This window comes from Primulina huaijiensis, chromosome 14 (genome assembly GCF_012295235.1).
Source record: "Primulina huaijiensis isolate GDHJ02 chromosome 14, ASM1229523v2, whole genome shotgun sequence".
In the NCBI taxonomy this organism is placed as follows: Eukaryota; Viridiplantae; Streptophyta; class Magnoliopsida; order Lamiales; family Gesneriaceae; genus Primulina; species Primulina huaijiensis.
Genome location: NC_133319.1, coordinates 13,464,811 through 13,478,889, shown reverse-complemented (window position 1 = coordinate 13,478,889; position 14,079 = coordinate 13,464,811). Strand labels below are relative to the sequence as shown.

The 14,079-nt window shown below is 36.6% G+C and overlaps 1 protein-coding gene across 4 annotated transcripts in view; it reads left to right on the top strand.

Annotated features, from left to right (window-relative positions):
- The window catches only part of LOC140956639 (protein unc-13 homolog), a 41,933-nt gene that overhangs the window by 1,188 nt on the left and 26,666 nt on the right, over positions 1-14,079 (top strand). For 3 of the 4 annotated variants that reach the window (XM_073413473.1, XM_073413470.1, XM_073413474.1), the window contains exons 4-13: positions 174-507; positions 841-907; positions 979-1,132; positions 3,087-3,254; positions 3,554-3,664; positions 7,200-7,409; positions 7,693-7,794; positions 9,576-9,806; positions 13,502-13,576; positions 13,993-14,073. In XM_073413473.1, the coding sequence (XP_073269574.1) occupies positions 174-507; positions 841-907; positions 979-1,132; positions 3,087-3,254; positions 3,554-3,664; positions 7,200-7,409; positions 7,693-7,794; positions 9,576-9,806; positions 13,502-13,576; positions 13,993-14,073 (1,533 nt within the window). The remainder of the gene's footprint in view (positions 1-173; positions 508-840; positions 908-978; positions 1,133-3,086; positions 3,255-3,553; positions 3,665-7,199; positions 7,410-7,692; positions 7,795-9,575; positions 9,807-13,501; positions 13,577-13,992; positions 14,074-14,079) is intronic. The other variant, XM_073413471.1, reaches the window with a different exon arrangement.

Genomic DNA, 14,079 nt, shown 5'->3' with positions numbered 1-14,079 from the left:
AGACCTTAATGTGATGTATCAATTGGCTGTATATCGTATCCAACATTTTGCTTTTAGAGGCAAACTCTTTCCATGTGTTTCTGTCATCGGTGGATCTAGTCTTTTAATTTATTTTGTTAATGAATTGAAGAATATATCTGTATCCTAAATAAATTTATTTATATTTGAAAAAGAGTAATGCAGGTTCTTCCGATGACTTCTTTCTAGCCACAGATCCCGAATCTTCAGGTCCTCCTCCTCGAAGACCACCCCCGTCTGCTCCCGTTGTGGTTCCTACACCAATTTTGTCCAACCTTGCAGTTTCGGAGCCTCTCGACAGTGAACAACTAGAAGAACTACCTAGCCTGTCAAAGTCCCAGTCTCTTAATTCCTCACACCTTAAAGAGTTAACAGTGGATGACATCGATGATTTCGAGGATGATGTTGAGGTTGAAAGCCATAGATATTCAAGACGAGTTCTAAATGATGCCTCAGATGTTGTTTTGGAATTGCCTTCATTTGCTACAGGTGAACATGTTTAATAAAGGTCTTATTTAAAAGTTCTTATTTAGTTGCTGTTTTCATAATTTTTTCTTGCATCGCTTTTGCCAAAGAAAATTTGTTTGTCAGCAAGCAACTAAATAGAGTCGAACCATTCATCAATGTCTAAATCTCTCGTGTTTAGCTTTGTTTTAAAGACCATCTCCTTACCCGATATGAGTGGGTTGACAGCAGGTCTCAGTCCCAACTTTCTTGTATTGTAGCAATGAAGTTTAATTAAACTTTTCTCCAAGGCAGACGGAACTAGAGTAAAATCAATCTTGTGTGGTTTAACAATTTTGTTTGTTTATTTCATCACAGGCATTGCAGATGATGACCTGCGTGAAACTGCTTATGAAATCCTCCTTGCTGCTGCTGGAGCTTCAGGGTATCGTACTTTCTGACTCCTGCCATATAAAAAATGGATAGTTTTGCATTATTGGTTTGGTCATGCAACAGGGGGCTTATTGTTCCGTCCAAGGAAAAAAAGAAAGACACAAAGTCTAGATTGATGAAGAAACTAGGACGTAGTAAGAGTGACCATGTTGTGTTGCAATCACAGAGTTCTTATGGCTTGGTTGGCCTGTTGGAGACTATGCGTGTTCAGATGGAGGTAAGTTAAAATGTTTTTTGTTCCACATTTTACCACATATTTTGGAGCCTGTTTATCTAGTTGTTATGGGAGAGAGATTTCATGTTCTTTTAGTCTCATTGGAACTTTGAAACCTTTATATGCAGAGGGCCTATGATCGATTGGATCAGAGAGTTCTTGGTTAGACAAGTTCTCATCTTCAGATTGTGGTTTCAAAGAAGTAGCTTTTTCGATGTAGTTTGTTTAGTGCTTGTATTAGTAGTTAAATTTAGTCCTCACTTCATTTTTGCGCTCTCACCTTTCAACTCTGTGAGCTTGGGTCAAGACTACGATAATTTTTGGTAGCGCCGTGAAATGTCAATCTATAATAATATCCTTGATATATTGTCATTTTCTTATTTATCTTTTGGTGGGGTCGAACTGTTGGGGAACTGTTTGGTTTGCTGTCAAGTGGAATAGAATTGACACATTTTCTTGTATTAGTTGCAAGTTTCAGCTTCCAGAATGATATCTTGCTGATTTTTGGTCTTGAGGTCCTAACCTTTAAATAAAAGATATTCATTTTTGCATTAAAATTTCAGGATCGTATATTTATTCAATGTTCTTTCACGAGCATTCTTTGGTTCAAAGCTTTGGGGGAAATGAGTTTGTATGGGTAGTTCCAAGATCATTGCCTGAGCTTTTTGAGGCAAATCTTAGACGCTATCTGGGTGAGGGGACAAGAACTTTTTGGACAATAATAGTGCACTTTATTTGCTGGTCATTATGGTTGGAGCGGAATAGACGAATTTTTTATGGTTTAGTCGACTCGGCTGAAGATGTTTAGGAAAAGATTAAGATTCGTGCATCTAGTTGGATAGAGAAGCATGCAGATTTCAAGAACTTATCGAATTTAGATTTAGCGAGAAGTTGGAGTTTTATTTGTGTTTGAGTTAACAAGGATTTTTCTTGTCTTTTTTCCTGCTGTGCGGATCTCTTGTCCGTCTTTTGTAATTTGTGTTTCTATTTAATGAATATATTATAGTTTCCTATTAAAAAAATTGGGAGCCAGAAATTTACCAATTAAGAGAACTGTGAAATTATGTTTAATCCGCTAAGTTTTTCATCACGTTCTTAAATTTCATCCCTTAGCAATATATAAGGAATAATGGTTCAAGTACTGGTCAAATTCAAAATTTTAAATTTGATTACCATTTATGTATGAACCTGAGAGGCTTATGAATGATTTTAAGGACTAAAGATAATTTTTTACCAGGAGTTTAGCAACACAAACAATTTTGTTTAAGGTGAACTAATGGCATAGTCTATTGTTTATAAAATGTTATACAGCTGTTGGAAGGAGAATGAGAAGAAGAGAAAAGAGTATTACCTGAGTTTTTTGATTGGTACTGACTAAATACATAGGCTCTCTTAGAAGGAAACAAATGCTATGTTATGATGAAAATAAGTGTTCTCATTTCTAACTCTGTCGTTTTACTATTGCAACTCCTCATTTTGAGACCACCTATATGCATACCCTGCATCTTATCTCTTGAGGGGTTTTGGTCCTTGTATGGAACCTGTTTCGAAAGAATGCCATGATATGTGAAAATAAAAAAATGGCTTCTGCTGGCTAAAAGCTTGAGCTTGACATCATATTCTAACTGAAAAAAACCCAATTTAAATTCTTATACTTTTTTAATTACTCTGATTAATATCAAATTAATATCTAAGATTCCTTTAAAATAAATGAGAACATTGTTTGAATTTTCAAGACAAGAAGCATGTGCCTGCTCATCCAGTTTCTGCTCTCATACTAAAAATGTATGTGGAATATAGACATGATATGGTTCTGACATTCAACAACCAAACTTTACTCTTGTATAATCTTTGTAAAACTGGTTACAGTAACATAAATTTTCATGCTTCTGAAGCCTAGTCTTTTTGTTTGCTGATGATGTATCTATATTTTGCCAATTCTGATGAGCACGTACAGATTTCTGTGGAAACTGACATTAGAACAAGACAGGCACTTCTCAGTGCCATGGTAGGAAAAGTTGGAAAAAGAATGGATACTCTGTTGATTCCATTGGAATTGCTTTGTTGCATGTCACGCACGGAACTTTCAGATAAAAAGTCTTACATAAAATGGCAAAAAAGACAAGTGAGAACTCTATCTCCCTGCTCTTTTTAGATGTTCCTCTCTCTCGTGCTCCCTTTCTCTATCTCACTCTCCCCCACCCCACATTTATCTTCTCTCTGTCCTTGCCTTTTTTTTCCTTGTGCTCTTTTAGAGTTTGTGGTTTTTAGGGGTTTGGGTTTACTTTTCCTATTTGGGGTGGAATTCTAAGTTGCTCGCTGCATCTTTTGAGTGACACTCAGTTACTATGAATTGTGCATTCTGTAACTATTCGATATAACTTGTGTTGCCATTTTGATAAGTTTTGATTCGTGTCAGTTCAGTTAAATATGTTGGAGGAGGGACTTGTTAATCACCCTGTTGTGGGATTTGGAGAATCTGGGAGAAAAGCAAGCGATTTAAGGGTTCTTCTGGCAAAGATTGAAGAATCTGAGGTGTGTTACTCTTCATTCCTAGACATTGACAATTATCTGCCATGTTTTGTAATTTTTCAATTTTATTTTCTGCATATGACATGTACTTCATTTAGGATGAACTTAATTTTCGACATAGTTCTCCTAGTGTAAGCGTGGACTATATGCCTCGCATATTTGCTGTTTCTTTTCACAACCGGACCTTTGTTCAAATTTGTCAGCTTCTGAATCCTTTCTTATCCTACCACTTACTATCTCTTCCGTATGATTTTCTTTCCAATCAACTGGAAGTAGCTTTAAATCCTAATTATCTCCTCGTGTGATTTTGTTAACCAGTATATGAAACGTCCACAACTCGTTTCTTAAAAAGTACTAGAATTTTTTTTTTTTTTAAACCTCTAATAGATCGGCCGAACCATACACAAAAATATATAAAATATTTTTGACATCATTTCAAAATAAATCAACCAACTAACATTTAAAAATCCAAAGGAAAATAGTTTAAATCGTAAAATCGTCAATCATATGCATATCCTATCTTAGAAAAATCGCTAAAACTAACAACCTCTCAAAAACCACTCAAAATCATAATAAATGTCGTAAAAATATCTTTAACATAACTTAAAAATCATAAATCATAACTAGTGCGGAAAAGTAGCACTGGTCCTCAGGTTATGTGCACCTTCAGTCCAGTCAGATCAACCATCAAGACCTCCATTGTCATTATTATCATAATCACCTGCATCAATCACACCTAATGAGTCTAAAGACTCAACACACCATAATCTTGATAACAAGTAATACATATACAGAACACATGCAACAATGAAAATACTTGTACGTAAAATAACATTTTCATAATGATGCTTAAACTTTAAACATAAACATTTTTCGTAAACATTTTCACGTTTTCATACACATTTTCATAAACGTTTTCATAAACATTTTCATAAACGTTTTCATATCATCATAACCATATTCATATTCATATTCATATTCATATTCATATTCGTTGAATTCAGATCGTTAATTGTGACTTCGTATTTGTATTCGTATTGAGCGATAGATCCATCTACATGTAACCACAGTACTGGGCGGTGGGGAAATCAGCGACACTCTCACCCGTCAACTGAGCCTTGGCCTGCATATTAACATATCATCGTATCACGTATTCGTATTAGTCACAATTACTTCACTTCCTTCAACATTTCGTATTTCCATCACTTTATAAAAGCATGCATATAAATATCGTTTTTTCTTTTAAACCAAACATGCAACATATCTTTTAAATGTCCATATTACATCATAAAAATTCATAAACATTTAAAATAAATATTTTAACATATAAAACAGCATTCAGAGCACTGCCATGACGTTTACTAATTTCTAGGTGTAAAATTACCGTTTTACCTCTAGACGTAAAATTTCACATTTTTGACATTTTCTTAATTCCGTTGACTCTAGACCATCCCAAATAAATATTTAAGCTTACATTAATTTTTCCTATATTTTTATTTAGCTTAAATTCTAGACTTTTCAATTATTCCTTAATTACTCATTTTTAACGCGTTTTTAATCCCGAATTAATTCAAACTTTACTATAAAATTCCCAAATTAAAACTTAGACTTTTTATATTATTTTAGTACTCGTGAACCACGACTCGACTCCCGTGAGCCATATTTCAATTTTTAGTTCATAAAAGCCTAATTCGAACCACCTAAGCTAACGCTCGAGCCAACTTCGTTTTTCACCGAGCCATGCTCGAACCATCTTGAGCCAACTTCGAACCAGTCCCTCTAGGAACCCTACTGGACCCTTAGAACTCTTAGGACTCGAACCCAAGCACTAACCGAAGCCACACAATCAGAAACGTGCCATGGCCGAGACTCCCTAATAGACTAGGACTCTTCGAACCGCACCTAGGACTCTAGCCACTGGACCAGCCCCTGAACCAGACCCTTGTCACCCTCTTAGGACCCTAATGACCTAACCTAGCCCTGCCCGAAGCCCCCTGGCCGAGCCCTTTTCCCTGCGCGCCGCAGCTGCACAAGCGCGACCCTCTCGATGGCTCTCGGGTGGAGTCCTAGTATGCTAGGACTCCTCCCTAGCCACTTGTCTCGAGTCCTAGTATGGCTAAGACTCCTTCCCTGACCCAAGCACGTCCCTAGCCCAGCCCTGGTCGCAACCGAGCCAAGACATGCACCATGGTCCCCTTAAACCGAGCCCTTGACACACAAGTACAACTTTGATCAATCGGTTCCAGCTTTTTCGATTCATGCTTGCAGTGTGTCTTGTGTATTCTAGGACTCCTTACGGCGTGTAAAAACATCCCATAACACTTCCTAATCATGGCAGCCCCTTCTTGCACATATACATCATGTTTTGGAACATAAAATCATGAGTTTAGCACATGTATATGCATAATTACGAAAATATTAATGAAGAAATCATGCTTTCCATACAAACGTAATTTAAAACCATAATACGATGTGATAGACGAGAAAAAAGAGATGTATGGCGTGCCTTTACGTGTATAACGCACGAATCGAAGAACGACGACGAGGGGACATTGGCTGAATTTTCCTTGACAATTTTGAAACTTCCCTTGCTTGCTATGGTGTGTGCCGTGTTTTTTTGGTGGGGAAAATGAGTCCTTGAGAATGTTTTAGGGGAAGGGGCGTGTGTTGTGGTTTGGTTATGAGAGGGTTTTGTATTTTAAATAGTAAATAAAATACTAATGGTAGCTTAGGCCCATTAACTAGGTTAATTAGGCCCATTAAGCCCATTAGTGCATATTTAAAATATTTCGTGTAGGAAAGTTTGTGAAATTATTAGCCGGGTTGTCGAAACGTTCGTATTTTTGTTGAAAATCCAACACCGATAAAAATTACTTCCCGGCGTATAAAATCACCTCAAAACTCCTTATTTCAAAAATAAGAAAAAACATCACCCTTATTTTAAATACTTAAAAATAATTAACTAATAAAAATATTTTCTATTTTTTTCAGCCCTCGGTCTCCGTTCCTCGATTGCAACTCGAGTAACCCTAAAAAATACATTTTAATGCAACCATGTAGAAAAATATATTTTAAATATGTCAACATGTTCAACATAATTAATTTATGCAATTAAAACAATTAATTGAAATACGCAAGGAATTTAATAACTTGCATGCATGTGGTTCGCGTGGACTTTCAAATTTTCGGGGCGTTACAGTATAGATTTTTTATCGTTTCTTTTTCCCATTTCTCTTATTTTGATATTAACTTTACATCCTGTTCTTTCCATTTTTCTGTTTCTTCTTCAGCTTTGATTTTCATGTGATGCCATAAGGAGCCTTCTGATAACTTTGATCAGTTATTTAATTACTCCTAAGGCTGTTAAGGGCAAATGTTTGCACCATCAGTCCAATGGTTTTACAGCTTCAAATGAGTTATGATTCTTAACCACATGTCCTGTATGCTAGATATTAAGGTTTTGGGGGTTCTGCACTAAGCATTCACCTTATTGTTTTGGTATCTACGCTTATATAGTCCTATATTTTTTTTGTCTCAGTCTCTTCCATCAGCTACAGGCGACCTTCAGCGTATAGAATGTTTAAAATCCCTGAGGAATATTGCTATTCCACTAGCAGAGAGGCCTGCAAGAGGCGACTTAACTGGTGAAATATGTCACTGGGCAGACGGTTACCACCTGAATGTCAAATTGTATGAGAAACTGCTGGTCAGTGTTTTTGATGTTTTGGATGAGGGAAAACTTGCAGAGGTGAGTGAAGTTTTTTGGAGGTTACTTGTCATATCTATCTTTGCAACTATTTTGAAAATTAAGTTGTAGGGTTTTAGGCGAGCAGGTAAACTATATTGTTCCCAGAGGCATTCTTTAAAGCATCAAAACGGCAGTCCCCGGGAAAGTTATCTCAACCTGGCCAAAAAAAAAAACACTTTCGACTCATCAAGATTATATCTACTTGTATGCTTATTAGGGGAAAATCTACTTACTCTAAATGCATCTGTATTTTTCTTGGAAAAACATAAATTCTTTGGGACAGGAAGTGGAAGAAATGTTGGAGCTTTTCAAGTCAACCTGGCGTATTTTAGGAATTACTGAAACCATTCACTATACTTGCTATGCATGGGTGTTGTTTCGGCAGGTATCAGAATTAAAGTTTTGTTCACTGAAATCAGTACTATGCGATTATATTTGTCTCAATGCATGACTTTCAAAGCTGTGCTGTTGAATGATGATGGCATATTGTCTCCCCCCCTTCCAATCTTTTCCATTTCTGTGTGATTTCTTTCTTTACTCTAGTTTGATTTGTTCTCATGCTCTTTTGTTTGTTTTCTATTTACTCCTCTTGCGTTTCTTGTAGTCCTGTATTGGCTATGATCACATATTGCTCTTATTCCAGCAATTGAACATGAAATAACTACCCTTGACACACAGGATGAGAACAAAGAGTTAGTTATCCACCTGTGAGGATGTTTAGGCTAAAGAAAGTTTGCTGGGTTCTTTGTGGATGTTTAGGCTTTAATTCATTGGGTGATCTTGTGGGCATTTCAAAATGGAGTTGGGCGGTAACAAAATTCTGAAGCACAAGGATTTTTTTGGCTAATCTATATGATTGTTGGGTTGGATTTATCTATTTTTCACAAATTAGGTGATAGAATTACCAGGCAATGATGGAAACTGGTTGAGTTTGTGACTCGTTTTGGTTTGTGGATTGTTAAAAATGCCCTTGTGCCACAGGGAATTCCATTTTGTGACTAGCTTCCAGGGAAGGTGAACATGAGGAGAAGTGGGGGAACACTAAAATAGCAGTATGGTTTTACAGGGTTAGCTGTGTTGTTCTGAACTCTGAACCGAGTGGTAAAATCCAGTAATCTCCGTAGTGGAAAGTATGGGTGTAATTTATGAAATTTTCATAGATAAATAGGAGTTGAAATTTTTGGAGACTGTCTGAAGGACTCCCAAAGTCGGGCTATTTATCGCTGTGTCAGACTACTTATGAACCTGCTGCATGGCATTAGATGAAAAGTCAATCAGAATTCATCTTGGAATTTAGTTTCAGACACCTGCTGTCATTTTAGCATATTAATAGTTCTAGTCATAGCTAAGTACAACTGACTTCATTTCGCAAATGAGTCTGTAGGTCATAGGATCCATCATATGAGAAATTTGCTTTTCTTCTGAAGTAGAAAACGTTCACACCAACAAAAACATTAGTCAGTTATGATGATATATATAAATACTAAAGTACCAACTATTTTTAGAAGCATCGCAGTTCCATCAATACAGAAGATGTTCGAAATGTTATTTATGGCAAGTATTTGATACTTCTCACCGAATATCGAACTCCTTCTTTCTGGCTTCTATAACATATTATTTGTCCATGAAAGTTTGAACTTCCTTCGGATACCGAGATGAGCATTTGTTCCACACATATGGGATGGGGAAAAACATGTGTGGAACCCGTTCTATATGTACTCCTATGAAACAAATAATAATCTGTGTTCCTAATTCGTAATATCATAAATTAGATTTTTTATTCACTTGCTCACCAAAACTCTAGATTGTAGTCAATAAAAAAGCTGATTACACTGCTATGTAGTCCTAAGATTTTTTTGTATTTTTGCTGAGGTCAATTAATTTGTTAAAGACGATTACTCATTATGAAACAGAGAACTAGACAATGTCATATTTTAATTTTTGGTATCTGTAAGTGGCATCTTCATTTCTGTTGAACTCCTTATACATTCTGTGTGTTCTTTATGAACTTTTGGTTTTTCTGATGCCATACTCCTAGTATGGTTTTGTTGCATGCTGCACCCTGACAAGGCATGTTCCACACCTTTAATTTGTTTTTCGCACGGTTATATCCTGTGGAATACTTTTTTGATACCTGATCAATTCAGTCTCCTATGCATACTGCAGTTTCTCATTACCGGAGAGCTAGGTATCCTGCGGCACGCCATTGAACAGTTGAAGAAAATTCCTTTGAAAGATCAACGGGGCCCACAGGAAAGGTTGCACTTGAGAAGCTTGAGCTGCAAAGTTGAGAGCGAGAAAAGGTTTCAGGAGTTGACTTTCTTGCAGTCATTCCTTCTACCTATTCAAAAATGGGCTGATACTAGGCTGGCTGATTACCATCTTCACTTTGCTGAGGTCATTCAGAAAAAAACATATGTTTTTAAGTTGATTTGTTTTTACATGACTTATGTGATCAAAGTTTATGCATTCTTTGTTGCTAACATATAGTTCTCTTCCTAATATCTCACATTCGCATTTTTGCCAATTGCGGTGCGCAGTTGCACCAATCACAGATTTTTATAAAAACATCTATAAAAAATTCAAAATTTTCTTGCTTCCGTGTGTTTTTGTTTGGTTTTTCTAGGCTGGGATGTCTTTCAAGGTTAAAAAATGCTGAGAAACTCTTTTGAGAATAACTTGTAAACCTTAGTGAAATACCTCAATAATGAATGTTCTACTTATTTGAGGACTAGAAGTGAATATTAATGATTTGCAGTACATTTGCTCGTGTTGTCTTGGGACTGAGTACATCGTAGAACAATAAGATTTTGAGTTGTAGGGTTATCACCAGTTATAGGCCTACTGATGTAACTGAAGAAATATAAACTTTTTCTTCTTATTCCCATAACAATATGCAGTCCAAATATAGATTTGATGTGATTCCATCAACTAAGGAAACAAAATAGCACAAAATAAGGAAACAGAATAACCAAAATCAAATCTAAATCTAATCAAATCAAATCTAAATCTTAATCAAATCTAAATCTTAAATAGAATATTCTTCTACACTTCCCCTCAAGGTGAGTTGTATATATTATGCAAACTACGCTTGGAGTTTAATTCATCGAAAGCAGCTCTTGGAAGTGCTTTGGTGAGAACATCAGCAATCTACTGTCATATTGGAACATAACTTGAGTTGAACAATTCCTTTGTTCACCTTCTGTGATATGAAATGTCTATCGATCTCAATATGTTTAGTTCTGTCACGATGAACGGGATTCTTGGCTATGCTGATAGTAGCATGACTGTCACTAAACATCTTTACTTTGTCTTGTGTCTGAACCTTGAGGTCTTTTGATAGCCTTTGAAGCCACATTCCTTCACAAATTCCTAATGCCAAGGCACGGTACTTTGATTCAGCACTTACGAGAAATAATTGCTTGCTTTTTGCTTCTCCACGTCACAAGGTTACCCCAAACATATGAACAATAACCAGTGATTGATCTTCTATCTGTTAGTTCTCCTGCCCAACTAGCATCAATGTAGATTTCTACATCCCGATTTTTAGACTTTCTGAACAGAAGACCGTGCCCCAGAGTCATCTTCAGGTATTTCAAAATTTCGAATCACTGCTTCCATATGATCCTCATTTGGATCATTTATGTGTTGACTGACTACACTAACAGAGTATGCAATGTCATGTCTAGTATGAGATAGATAGATGAGCTTACCAACTAGTCTCTGATACCTTCCTTTATCCACGAGGCTGCTGTCCCCACTTCTGATCATCTTCTTATTAGGATCTATATGCGTGTCCACAGGTTTGCATCCAAGTAAACCTGTTTTACTTAACAAATCTAGTATATATTTTCTCTGAGATATGATAATTCATTCTTTGGACCGAGCCACTTCCATTCTTAGAAAATACTTTATGTTCCCAAGGTCCTTGATTTCAAACTCCGTAGCCAATATATTTTTGAGACTGATAATTTCCTCTGAATCATCTTCTGTCAGTATGATATCATCAACATATACTATGAGAGTGGCAATTTTCCCGCCTGGTTTGCTTTTTACGAACATTGTATGATCTGCCTGACAGTGGTGGTACTCATTAGCGATCACAGCCTTAGCAAACTTATCAAACCAAGCTTGTGGTGACTGCTTCAGGCCATACAGGGACTTCTTAAGTTTACATACTAACCTGTTGTTTGGCTTGGTTTCCATTCTTGGAGTGATAGTCATATAACCTTTCTTCTAACTCGCCATTCAGGAAGGCATTTTTTACATCAAGTTGGTGAAGATACCCATCTAGATTCACTGCAAGATAGAGTAAAACTCGAACTGTGTTGAGTTTGACAACTAAAACAAATGTCTCCTGCTAATCAATCTCATATGACTGCGTGAAACCTTTGGCCACAAGTCTAGCCTTGAATCTTTCAACACTGCCATCTGCCTTGTATTTTACTGTGAATACCCACTTACAACCAACTGGGTTTTTGCCATGTGGTAGCTCTACAAGAGTCCATGTATTGTTCATTTCTAAAGCTTGAAACTCCTCTTCAACTGCCTTCTTCCATGCTGGAATCCTTAGAGCTTCTTGTACAGAATTAGGCACTTGTATGCTGTCAAAGGTTGAAATAAATGTTCTGTATGTCGGCAGCAACTTCCCATAGGCTACATGCTTCTCAATAGGATGATTAGTGCACCCTCTAACACTTTTCCGATGGGCAATTGGATGATCCAAATCATCAATCATATAATCATCATGGGCAGGAGAGTCTGGTGTTGATGATTGAGAGTTCTGAGTTGTAATGATGTCCTGTATATGCTCGATGGGTTTTCTCCTTCTATAGACACGTAGTTCGGAGTTGTGAGTGTGACTTGTGGTTGTTTAAATCAAGTGGAGTTGTTTCAGTAGTAGGAGTAGCCAAGGTGGGAACTATTTCAGGCCTGGGGATAGACACAGAAGTAGATATCTGTTGGGCTGGTGTTGGAAATATTTCAGGCTCGAGAAGGTACACAGGAACGGGTATTTGTTGGGCTGGTACATCATTGGTATCTGGGAAAGGATCTGAGGTCCGGTTTTCCCCCTGAAAGTCGGATTTGGAGAAGTAGGGCTGATGTTCAAAGAATGTTACATTCATGGTGTTGTATACTCTTCGAGTGATTGGAGAGTAGCACTTGTAACCTTTTTGGTTGGATGAGTATCCAATAAATATACACTTTAGAGATCTTGGATCGAATTTAGTGCGATGATGTTGGTGAATATGAACAAAAGAAGAACATCCAAAAACTTTGAGTGGTAGATCTGAAGAAAAGGACTGAATGTGAGCATAGACATTGAGAAGTGTCTTACAGGGGGGTTTGAAATTTTAAGACTCGGCTTGGCATCCTATTGATGAGGTATGTTGCAGTAAGAATGGCCTCTCCCCATAAATACTTAGGGACATTGTTGGTGAACATGATAGCACGGGCAACTTCGAGTAAGTGTCTATTTTTCATTTCTGCCACTCTATTTTGTTGTGGGGTATCCACACAAGAACTTATGTGAATGATACCGTGTTTGGAAAAATAAGATCCAAGGACAGAGTTGAAGTAATCCTTAGCATTATCTGTCTTAAGGATTTTGATCTTGCTCTGGAATTGGGTGGATATCATGGAGTGAAAGGTTTGGAAGATCATGGATGTTTTTGATTTTTCCTTCATGAGAAAGGTCCGAGTAATTCTTGAGATATTTAGCACAATTCATATAGGAAATGTCGAATTTATTGATGCACTAGCACACACGTTCTGTACTTGGCAGTTCTCTACTTCAATCAAAACATATAGAACTACAAGAAGAAGAAAGAGTTTTTAAGAAACTACGACATATTGTCCTCATAGGCTGTAGAGAGCTAAATCTGGGCACCAGTATTTGGAATGATTGCCTCGTGTATGTTTTACAAAGAAACCTGGATAACGAAGGGTGACATGCTGGAATCTTACTTGTTTACCGATTGCATAAATTTCAATGAAATTTGAGAACTTCTGTCTCTTGTATTTGCTTATTCTCTTTGGTATTATTATGACGATAAAATATTTACTCATGTCACTTCTCTGATCTCTTCTAGGGATCAAAATTGTTTGAAGATGCAGTTGCTGTTTCCATGATTGTTCGGAGGCTTCTTCTTGAAGAACCTGAGTTGGTACTACTTATTTGTTTGTTAATTTCCTATTTTATTTTTATTTGGGGAGTCCTAATGTCTATATTTTCAGCACATGGGATTTTCCAATAATTTAGCATTTGTCATTTGACATCATGTTAGAATGCCAAAGTTTTATGCATGACTCTATAACCATGTCATTGAATAGTAATACATCTATTTGTTCTAATTGAATTCAAAGTTTTAAACATTATACAAAGATCTCTTCAAGAAAATTTGTATGTGTGTTTAGTGGAAATGTAGGATAAAAGAGAGACTTTTAATTGAAGCAAATCTCTCTATATGTAAAAAAATGGTGAATTAAAAAAATGAGACATTTGAATGAGTAAGTGTCACTTATTCATGCATGTCATTGAGTTATTTGTTATAGTGTTGAACTATTCTCAACTTTCTTATAGGCAGCACAGTCAGCACCTCTCACAGATGTAGAGCAGATAGAGTTATACGTGACCTCGTCAATAAAAAATGCATTCGCTAGAGTAAGT